This window comes from Thunnus maccoyii, chromosome 2 (assembly GCF_910596095.1).
Source record: "Thunnus maccoyii chromosome 2, fThuMac1.1, whole genome shotgun sequence".
NCBI classification, from domain to species: domain Eukaryota; kingdom Metazoa; phylum Chordata; class Actinopteri; order Scombriformes; family Scombridae; genus Thunnus; species Thunnus maccoyii.
Genome location: NC_056534.1, coordinates 21,182,368 through 21,194,085, shown reverse-complemented (window position 1 = coordinate 21,194,085; position 11,718 = coordinate 21,182,368). Strand labels below are relative to the sequence as shown.

Below are 11,718 nucleotides of genomic sequence, written 5' to 3'. Positions count from 1 at the left end.
TTGTTTGCTCAGTTCCTAAATGGAAGAGTCTGGCATCAATTTTGGTGTTTAATTCGGATTTTGTTTCAAATGTTGGATGTGAGAACAAATTTTCACGGAGCACATAAAGGCAGCATGAGCCAGTGAGGAAAGTGGTAGACATACATGACATTCACAGGGAATTCTTAGCAGGTGCATGGATCAATATAAGAAACACCAAAGCCTTCACCAGGTACAGTAAGATTAAAATATTGAATTGAAGCAACATGATATTTTCTGTTGCTGATCTATATGGACAAGCCTGAGGGCAATTTTAGTTTCATGAAGGCTTAATTTGGTGCATGCAAAAGATAAAATCCAAATATGCGCTAGAAGTAGGCTGAAACTACAGGAGTTGCAGTGCAGTATCAGTGTACACTTGCAGTGTAGCTGACTGCATTTGTGGATCTAGAGCAAAGAGGATAGAAAGATCAACCAACAGTCAAACCATGGCATGAAACAAGAATGACTTCTTTGGAAACAGAGTTGTGGTCCTTTTAAGAAAGAGGGGGGAACACATATGCATATTAAAAATGGAAGCAATCTTTAATAAATTTAATAATTTAATAAATACACAAACAACAAAGACCTAGAGCAGTAAAACACCCACAAGGCAGTGTCAACAGAATCAAATTAGCACTGTGTTTATTTCTAGTTCTAATCTAATACTTTCAGAATTGACTTCTATTCCTAGGTCATACAGTATCTATTGTCAATCATCTTTTAATCAGTTCAACGTCAAAACTCCAATGTGATTTTCTAGGAAAGACACTTCCTTCCCTCATTAAATTGAAAAGTGATTTGATTACAGACCTACTATGGAGTCATAGCAGGTGCCTCTTCACAACATGATATGAATTGTATCATTAAATGCAGTCGATAGCATAAGTACTGGCACAGTGGTGTGGTTTCCACATCAAAACAAAAATAGCTAACAATTGTACAAAAGAATAGCAATAACTGTTGCAATATTTATGATACTGACTTTATAGACATGCATCATGGTGGGCAGTGTGGTGGTGATGCAGTCATGTTGCAGGGAGATCTGTCTGAGGTCAGTACACTGTCATGTCATTCAAAACCACTGAACTTCATTTATTATGCATCAATTATACATTTGCAATTATTTCTTGGATGTGTCTACTGCTTGCAAACTGTCTTTGGAACAATAGTAAGAGAATACAACAGCTAATCAAATACTGATATTATGCCAGTCAAAATGCTATAATACATTTGAGGAAAAGGTGGGTTTTTTTTCAGGGCTGTAGTGGTAAATAAAGCTTGACTAAACCTTAATATACAAGGAGGGCATATTTTTTGGGTATGTAAACTCCAAAGTACTTAAAGGTTCCATACCTCAGCTACTCTATCACAGCTGCGAGGCCAGATGGATAGATGGATAAACCTTGATTTTCACACCCTCTATATGGTCTTGAATGTAGATCAATGTTTGGAATTCATTTGCTTAAACTTAAGCCAAATCAAGACAACAATTTGACTTATAGATGAATCAGGTGAATGATGAATCAGTAAACTGAAACTATCTGTCATATTGAACAACACTAATGTAAATTTAAAGGACTTGAAAGAGAGCTGAAGAGCTTTTGCTTGCTACTTTTTTTTTCTTACTTTGTTCTTTTGTCTGACATTATTATTTAATGCCGCACATGTCAGTTATGATCCTCTAAACTCTGATTTATTTGTTTGCTAATGAAAGCGGCTCCAGTCTGCCTGATAGCTTCAGCATGGAGGGTTTGTTTGTTTTAAACACCCGCGTAGAATAGGTGAGTGGTGGTTTGTTGGTCGCTCCGTGTTAACAGCTGTTTCAGTGTCTCAGCGTTCAAACAGAAAACAAAACAAGCACTCCTAGTAGCTACAACAGAAACTGCAGTAGGAGGCCAGTCTGAGCTAACAGCTGTAAAGTGATGGACAGTCTGCGTAAATGCCATTTCAGAATTTAAGAGGTGGGTAAAAGGTGTTTACATGCATTTAGCCTCCACTACAGCCCTGGTTCTATTGGATTCAGATCCAGAAACTGGATTGAAACTGAATTCAAATTTTAAAAACAGACAGTTGTCTTAACCTATTGAGGAATAACAGAATTAATTCATGCCAATACTTGCAGCTTCTATTTCTATTTTCAATGAAGTGAGACGACAGTGAACTGAGCCTGAGCTCTAATTTGTGACTATCTTAGAAAAGTTCTGCTCTGCCTCATCCTGTAATGTGTGCACTCAGCTGGTGTGTGGCCTCATTCAGGGTGTTTATTTGATGAAGCTGTAGACAAATGAACCAAGGACGAGGGCCAAAATCACACAGCAGCAGAAGATCATCATTTGTTTCTTGAGAACAGGAGGAAAAAGGATGCAGAGACAGAAAGAAAATGGATATTAAATTATCATTTTGAAGCCATAACAAAGAAGGTACTGTATGTTGGTGTGGCACACAAAAGCCTTGAACATTTAAAAGCTCTGCTTAAAGAGAAGTCTTGGTGAAGCACCAGATGATGCCTTTTTAATTTCACTACAACTCAAGACTTGTAGTCAAGAGTGATAAAAGTTGAGCTGACTCCCCAGACCAAGCTTGAGCAAAGATTTACCCAGAGCCAAATCAACATTCTTTATTCTCTTACTGTCATGAGTGACAAAGTCAACTTTGTCACTCATGACAATCAGTTGGGTTTAAACATGCAACTGATGTGAGATATCACATAGTGGGTGATGGGCTGAATTCTGCCATAAAGAGATATCTGTAGACCAGTATAGGGATATTGATTGTAAAAAAAATAATACATTTTGATTTGGGCTCCTGCGCAAAAATCATTCTGCAGATTTAACAATTAACCTACAGTATCATGGGTGGAAGCAACTCCTCACTTGATCATGAGCTTGTGGTTGATATTGTTATGTTTGGTTAGACATTACCATATCACATATACACTATTATACTATACTATATTTGGAAATGGGAATGTTAAAAGCATCTCAACAAGTCATTACATGTATGCCACTGTTGAACCAGTCCAAACTTACCCTGCGTGCCTCCTGCTGGTATTTGGCTGCTTTCTTGGTGTCTGCCACCGCTCTCTCTACAAAGCCCACCGACTGGTCCATGTTGCTTTCAATCCTGTCAATCATGCCACCCTGAAGGGCAGGACAAAATGGAATAATGACAGAAGAGTAGATGGACAGATAGATATTATTCTTAGCTAAGGAGGATGATAACAAGTGGCACGCCTACATTTGACATATATTACTTTAACTTTTAACTGTTGACTGTTTATCTTAGTTTACTAAGTGGATCTGATATCATTAAATGATAAACAATCCGAGGGCTAGGTAAAATGACTGCTATCAATAGCTAAAAATCAAACACCACACTTTGCTGTTTATCAGTGTATATCTAGTATAGGATTCCCAACTTCATTTGAATAAACAAAGAACATAGTGCATAAGATGTCCTTTGTAGACCTTAGTTGCATCTCTCTCTCTCTGTGTTTCCTGTCATCTCTCTACTGTCGCTGTCTAATAATGGCATAAAAATGCCCCCCAAAAAAGAGCAACCACCATTAATCCAACACACATTCCAACATATTCTTGTGTCAAAATTGGAATGCTGTATAATATTAATGCAGCTCCATTAATAAGTCCTCATTTTACTGTAGAGTTGTCTTTCTAAATCATAAATTTGTTTAAATTCCCACTGGTTTGTCACACGTGTGTGTGTGTGTTTACCTGGTTCTCAACCAGCATGGCAATATCAACAAACATGTCGTGGAGCTCTTTAATGCTGCTCTCCAACCTCATGATGTCTTTGTGACGAGCCTCAATTTCATTCAGGGCCTGCTGGTTGATCTTTGAGTCCATAATCTGGAGAGGGTGCAGGTGTAAAGTGAAAAGAAGGAAGAAAACAGATGAAAGAGAGACAATATGAGGTTCGTGGAAGAATAAGAATATGGTAAAAAAAAAAAAAAAAAGATCTGATCAGCAGATCATAAGAGAACAATTTACAACTGTTGACTGATGACATGATGACATGCAGTTTCTGCAGCTGTGTAAATAGGAAAGTGAATGTACACTTTCCAGTGTAACACAATCCAGCATAGCACTACAGCTGAATCTGTGACATATTCCTAACAAAAGCGTTACCACAGTGTTTTTTTATTGCAATGCAAGTGCAAATAATGAATAATTGCATTATTTTGTAGAGGTGCTGTTTTATTGTGTCCTGCCTTTGTGCATATATACAGATCCATACAGTCAGTCTTACCCCAGCAGTAAAGACAGCTGAGTTGCCTCCCTCCAGCATCTCTTCCAGCTCATCATCAGTCGTTGCTTTCCCCGCTACGATCATCAGAAAACACAGTTATATAGGTGTATCTGTTTACAACTGACAGGGCAGCTTAAATATAGCATGTAAAGACAGACTGACAAAGAAACAATGTCTGTTCCCTGACATCTGAAAAGCAGGGATAACACTGCTGTGTTCCAAGCAGAGTTGTTTGTTAAGGTACAAAACTTAAAAATGAAAACTCCAGGTTATCATACTGTCTGTGAGGTAACCTATGTCCTCACACTGAGTAAGTAGTCATACTTACTTTTTATGTTATGAAAAGGCATAAGTTGACCCATATGGGTACCAGTACTGTACCATTTTAAAAACACTGAGATATGGTTAAAACAGCCAGATCTCTGCATTAACATGGCAAAAGCGGTATCACAGCCTGGCATGTGTCTCACACTTGACTATAACAAAATTATCAAAAGTGTTTAGAACACATGAAAAAAATTAGGTTAAACCTGACTACTACATGTTAGAATATCATGCCAAACAGCTACACAAAGTGTCCAAAGTGGTGAAGGCACTTTTCTTCACTATGACCTGTAGAGAGTGGTTTGTCAACAACCTTTTCGACATTTAATCAATTATCAAAATAGTAGCAAATTAATGTTCTGTCGATCAACAAATTGCTCTATCTACTACGTCGCTCTTGTCCGTGCCCTGTTACAGGTTGACACAACATTGTTATGATTGACAATGAGTAATAAGAAGACCCACCAGACTGCCCATCACATTCAAAGTATTTTAGCAACTAAATAATGTGAAAAGTGATCATTTATGTCTCAAATGGTTCATAACACCATGGACACATTGGTTAAAACCCATTACTCTGCATGACTGGACATCAGAAGAAATACTTCCACTGGCCATAACAAGTTTAAAGTTCAAAAACAATCCTTTCATCTGATTATGCCATGTAATAAGCAACTACAACTCACTGATCTCCAGCTGTCGGGCGATCCGTCCTTTGCTCTTATCTCTGAAGTCAACTTGAGCCTCATTGTATTTTGTCATGACCTCTACAAACTTCTTAGCCAGGATAGCATGCTGGGGAGAATAAAAATGCTGATGATCTGTTAACTAAGGATAATGTTGTGTTTTGGTATTTCAAACCATTAAAAAAGTATTGAGTGTTCCCTCCAAATGTTTATTTATGTCAAGGTGTAAGGTGCAACAACATTTAAACCATCATGATACACTAAAACTCTCCAATCATAATTAAAAAATAATTTGTACTTATGTGTAAGCAAGCAGTGCTGATAAGAACTTCATACATTAGCTGTCCATGGTGCTGAAAAGCCACAGTGCAGGAAAATGTAGCCTAATACACCGTCAGAGCTTACAGTTTGCTATCCATTTAATATGACACATAGTACATAACATGATATATGTAATAGGTGAAGACTGTACAGTATAAGAAAGTGAACATAGTGCACACAACAGAAACCCAGTTTCACAGTAAATCAAAAGTTTTCTCCAGTTGTTTCCCTTCTTCTGATCCTACAATTCAACCTTTGTATTTTCTGTGGTTTGTGTTAGAATTTGAAGATGCATTGAAAATCATGAGAGATGAAATAAAATCAACAGAAAATCACAGTTTTCAGAATGTGTAAACTCCAATGAATGTGTAGCTCCAGTTCCATAAAGATGATGGATCAAGTCAACTTTTGTTTGTGTTGTCTGACCTGTGACTTGCGTATCCTGAGGTCAGCTGAAGCCCTCTCATCTGTGTTTGACTCAAGCTGGCGCTCAATACCTAGCACACACACACACACACACACACACACACACACACACACACACACACACACACGCACAGCCACACAGACAAAAGACAGGGAACAATATCTGTGATTCTGTTGTTACGTTGAAACTGATTCAGGAGACTAGCCACAGATATTCTTCAAATTTTCAGAAACATAACAGCAGAAGAAATAGAAAAAAATCACTTTTCATCCCCTCCGTTGTTTATACCCACTTTATCATGTTATAATTAGTGGTATGGTATGGTATAATTATTTTCTGTTAAAGGTAAAAAATAGAATAGAATAGAAAGAGAAGGGTCTGTGAAATATCCTGACAGAGGGAGATTTGAATATTGTGCTATAATCTTTTAGGTAATAGCTGTTTTCAAAAGTACATGCAATGTGAAAAATCAATAATAAATTATAGGTTCATCTGGATGATTATACCTCCATCTATTTGTTTTGACTCCACTGATGTGGTTAGGCAGTGTGAGTCCAAAAAGTAAGTAGAAAGAGCAAATACTGACTCTTGAGTTTGTTTCTTGCATTGTTTGCTGACTTCTTGATCTCATTGGTGAGGGCTTCAAGGTCATCTTGTGTTTCTAAAAGAGAGAGTGAGAGCAGAGGTAGATTACACATCTCAGAAATAATGGAAAGTAACAGATAATAGGCTTGAGAATATTGTGTTAGTGTGTGTGTGTGTGTCAGACACAGTTACTCTGCTCAGATGTGGGGGCGGACAAGATGGTGGAGTAGAGTTTTTTGATTTCTGTGACACTCTCATCAATCTTGTCGATGCTGTTACGAATATCCTCAATCTGAAAGACACACACACATAAACAGATCATTGAGCAAGACATGAATTCTCTTTCTCTTTTCGAAGTGTGAGAAACAGACAGACACAGAAACAGAATACCTGGGCAAAGAAATCATCCATAAAAGCCTCGTTCTCCACAGGAACCTCAATGTCATCGCCTCCACCATCACTCTTCTGTTACACATACAAACATTAAAAAGGGGTCAAGACTGAACTTGAGGATGTATTGAACAAACCTCCACCACAGAAACGAACAAGTACTGCAAAATATCTATAGTACATTTAGTATACTCCAAATTACAACTTTTTTTGAAGGGCCCTAAAGTTACATTCTATTTACAATATATTTGTGCAGCCCAGTTTACAGCCCATTCAAAATGATTTATGCATTAAAGAAAGCTACATAGCTGCGGTTTTCTGTGACAGTGGTCCAGTTCATCTGCAGCTACTATGTGATGTCAGTAGTGGAAAGTAACTAAGTACATTTACTCAAGTACTGTACTTAAGTACAATTTTGAGGTACTTATACTTTACTTGAGTATTTCTATGTGATGCTACTTTATACTTCCACTCCACTACATTTCAAAGGGAAATATTGTACTTTCTACTCCACTACATTTATTTGACAGCTTTAGTTACTTTTCAGATGAATATTTGACTCAATGGATAATATAACAAGCTTTTAAAAAACAACACAATGTTAAAGATAAAACCAGTGGTTTCCAACCTTTTTGGCTTTTGACATTTTACAAAAAGCAGTGTGTAGTCGATAGTGATAGAATATTATATATTAATAGATAGAATAGTGATTTTCCCTCTAAACTTCTCACATGGTTTCATTTCAATAAATGTTCAAATGATCCAATATTTCACCAAAAATCAAGTGAAACAGATTTGTGTATCGTAACTTTGTTTTTTCTTGTTTCTTCTCCCGGCTATCATCTCACGGCAGATTTATCTGTTGACCCTTTGGAGGGGCCCGACCCCTAGGTTGGGAACCACTGGACTAAATTAGCTGACTGTATATAAAGTAGTTCAAACTAGTTCCACTTCCAGCAGCTACAACAGTAACCTACTGCTTACACACTGATGCTTCAGTATTAAGTATATTACTAATCTAATGTCATATATGATAATATATCAGTCAGAGGGACCAAACCACTACTTTTACTTTATCTACATCAAGCTCATAATACTTATTGTAGTAGGATTTTTCATGCAGGACCTTTAATTGTAATGGAGTATTTTTACATTACTGTATTAGTACTTCTACTTAAGTTAAGGATCTGAATACTTCTTCCACCAGTGTGTGACGTTCACGTGCGTTCCACTGTCACGGGAGTCCAACTGCAGGTTAAATAAATATGCAGCATACCTTGCACGCGCAACTGCCTTCTCTCGCATGAGACTAATCAATCAAATGATTTCATACTATTAACTGCTTATATGGAGATATTTATAGGTTAATAACACGACAAGCTTTTTCTGAACATTATGGATACCGTAGACTTTAGGAATATGGACCATCCTATTTTTAAATATTTGTAAATTATTTATATTCATGAAATTTAATGGAACAAACTTTAATGTTTTATATATTTGCATAGAGGCAAATCTTTAATACAATGTTTTGAAGGCAGTGTTCATAGGCCTATTTGTTGAAATATGCAACTGTTTAATGATATACATAGCAAAGACGTCGAATGACGAACATTAAATTGTAACTGGATACAAGTTATCTGTAGTAGAGCCCTCACAGACGCGGGAGCCTACTGATGGTAAATGAAAAATTGATGACAGACTATAGACGGTGCATTAGGGCCTGTGCTAGCAACAGGTGCTCCACAGGGTAAATATGACAATAAAACTCTACCCACCTCCTTCAGCTGCGCCAATCGATCCTTCATCTTGAGAAATGTAATGTTCCAATAAAATAAATAAATAAATAAAATGAGCAAAAAAGACGGGCTCACAGGTTTCTGACAACAATGATCTAGCCTATAACAGCTATTAAAATGGCTTCCAAATTAGCCCAGAGGAAATGATTATCTCCTTCAATTAATCCAGGAGATGAGACCGGACAGTTGTCAAACTCAGAGAAAAAGCCGCCGGCATGTAGCTGAGTTAAAATAATGAATATATCGAAATTGCACATGAATAGAAAGTGTTGGTTGTTTGGGTGTCCTCTATAAGGCAGTATTTGTGGTCAACCCAACCTGAGGTCCCACTAAGCCTCTATCCTCTAAGAACGGATTAGGACAGTAGTTCAGGATAAACCTCCCCCCCTCACCCCTCCCACGTAGCCTTTAGCTGGGTATGAGCTCATAGTCTACAACGTACAAAGAGAAATTGAGCATGACCGACAAAATCAACATAAATATTGCATTATATATTATAATTTATTGGAATTTGAATTTAAACTTATGAGGAAGCTATATGGAAAATAATAAACGTGTGTTAATTATGTGCAGTAGACTATAACAACATTTCCAGCATGCTAAATAATCCAAATATTCCATTTACTATGTTGTGCAATATAAATGCCGTCAGATCTTCACAATTAAAAGATGTAATCAACAAATATTTAAGTAATCTCATTTACTGTAAAAAAAAAAAAAAAAAAAAAAAAAGGCTGAACATTAAAGGACTAAAACATTCTATTTTGATTAATTTTGACTCATTCATAATATTTTTTTCCCCTAAAATTCAGATTGTAATTAACTTGTTCAGGTCGTAGCATATCATCCATAACACGTTGTCACGTATGAACAGAAGATACAGGTACATGTTTTTCCACATCAATAGAAACATACTAGTAAAATCTTAATCCAACACTGGGCGGAATTTGCTTTTCAGTGACGTTTCACTGTATTGGCCAGGCATTTAGCTACTGTGTGAGGCTATAGGCCAGGACTGGTGTCAGGACAACAAACAGAGGAGGAGGAGGAGTGCAGAGGAGGAGTGCAGGAGTGCAGAAAAAAAGTCAAAGTGAAAAAGAAATTCAAAAACAGGCGGAAGATGCGTAATTTTTTCTGTTTTAACCTCTTTTAGGGAAACGGTGGCAAATCGTTGGCAATGTTTGGACCAGGTGAATGTAAGGAGCTTCACGGCCTCTAAGGGGTGCTAGCGGGGTGTATTGTTGAATCCTGATCGGCTGTATTACAGCATAATTTTACAGCATTGATATAGGATTATCATATTTTTGTAAAAGCACCATGTTCACACAGGACCACTTTATTTCATTATATATATCATTATATTTATAGCCATAATGTGTCATTAAACAGACTTCTTGGAGCAGACAGGGATTCTTCTCTGTGTCTGTTCACTTTGACATGGAAAAGGTTGGTTAACCTCAGTATTACAGTTTCTGCAGTGGGAGATTGATTATACTGGCAAACTCAATAAAATCTATTGGAAAAAGGGAAACTTAGTATTGTTTTGCATTTGCAAGTTTAGGGAAGAGCCATATGGTAACTCTCTCTTTCCTTCCTCATCTCTTCTCCCTTACTCCTCTTCCTCATTACTCCACCTTTGTTCTCCTTAAATTAAATTTCTGTGTCCCTGCCTATGGTCACATGAAGGAAATTAGGTTTCATTGGTTTCTGATTATAGCTTTCCTCCAAAACTCTCCACTTGAGACACCCCACCCCCCACCCTTTGAGCCATGGTCTGTAAGGCAGTTGCATCGTGAAGTACCATCAACTGAAGCTGGCTTGCGTAGCCCTGGTATAGTGAGATGAGACACTATTGGATAAACAGGCAAGTGATCTATTTTAGGCATTTACAACCAGACAGTAACTGATGTTGAGTGATTGGAATTAATAGACAAAGCAACAGTGGACACTCACCTCTGGTTTTAAACTTTCAAATGGATGTTTTAAAGCTGCAGACACTCATTCTTCTTCACATACTGTATGGTTAGATCCTCTTAGTGACGATTTCTGTCTTCAGGTGATTGCCATGAGAGCACTGTTCCAAAGTGAAGAGATGTTCCTGGTCCAGATCCTCCTGTAGTCTGGATCAGCCTACAACTGTGTCAGTGAGCTGGGAGAACTGGAGCTGGTGGAGTTCAGAGATGTGAGTTACTGATATTTGAGTGATGAGTTGAATTTCTCACTGATTTCACACTTTTGGGTCCATGGGTTGAATTTTTGCTTGTATTGTTTCAGTCACAACGACTGAAACAGAAAGTCACTGCTACTTGCATGTAGTGATTCGTTAACTCTGGTCACTCACCAAGACAGTTGTCCAGTTCACCACAGGTTCTCTTCACACCACATCTCAGTGTCTCATCCTTACACTGCATTAAAGTTGCAGTAAACAACCGATAAGCGTCCCCACACACTATTAAGCAAAACCACAATAAATGGCAAATTCCCAAGGAAGCCTGCAGATCCTGAATCTAAATGATTAAATTTAGTTATTTTGAACTCTATGAAAACTATGAAAACTCTAGTCTGCTTGGTTCAAAAAGTCGCCTCAGGCCCACTTTAACATAATTTTTATGACACAGGGTTAAGGGGTGGTTGATTTCCACAGCTGTAGTTGTTTATATTGTGTATCTATTGTTTAGATTTTTTTTTTTTTTCATCGATAACTAGGATTTCCTGCTGATGAAGGGGACTAAGTACATAGTTTCATTTCAACAAATCTTCTATGTGTGTATGTGTCCTGTTTGACTCTCAGTGTTTCTGTCCTGCCACCCCTCTGTGTCCCTCTCTGTCCAAAGTGAACTCTCATGTGAATTTGTTTCAGAGAAAGTTTGTGAATGAGGTCAAAAGACATTCAGTGAGT

At 37.5% G+C, this 11,718-nt stretch overlaps 1 protein-coding gene across 1 annotated transcript; it reads right to left on the bottom strand.

Moving 5' to 3' along the window:
• Positions 1-372: 372 nt before the first annotated feature.
• Positions 373-9,147, bottom strand: zgc:165520 (uncharacterized protein LOC571872 homolog). The gene is made up of 10 exons (XM_042392784.1): positions 8,799-9,147; positions 7,021-7,095; positions 6,823-6,922; positions 6,632-6,706; positions 6,045-6,115; positions 5,298-5,406; positions 4,288-4,361; positions 3,753-3,887; positions 3,051-3,161; positions 373-2,360 (listed from the first exon to the last, which is right to left on the bottom strand). The coding sequence occupies exons 1-10, from the start codon at positions 8,826-8,828 to the stop codon at positions 2,283-2,285; spliced, it is 858 nt and encodes a 285-aa protein (XP_042248718.1). The 5' UTR covers positions 8,829-9,147; the 3' UTR covers positions 373-2,282.
• Positions 9,148-11,718: the final 2,571 nt, after the last annotated feature.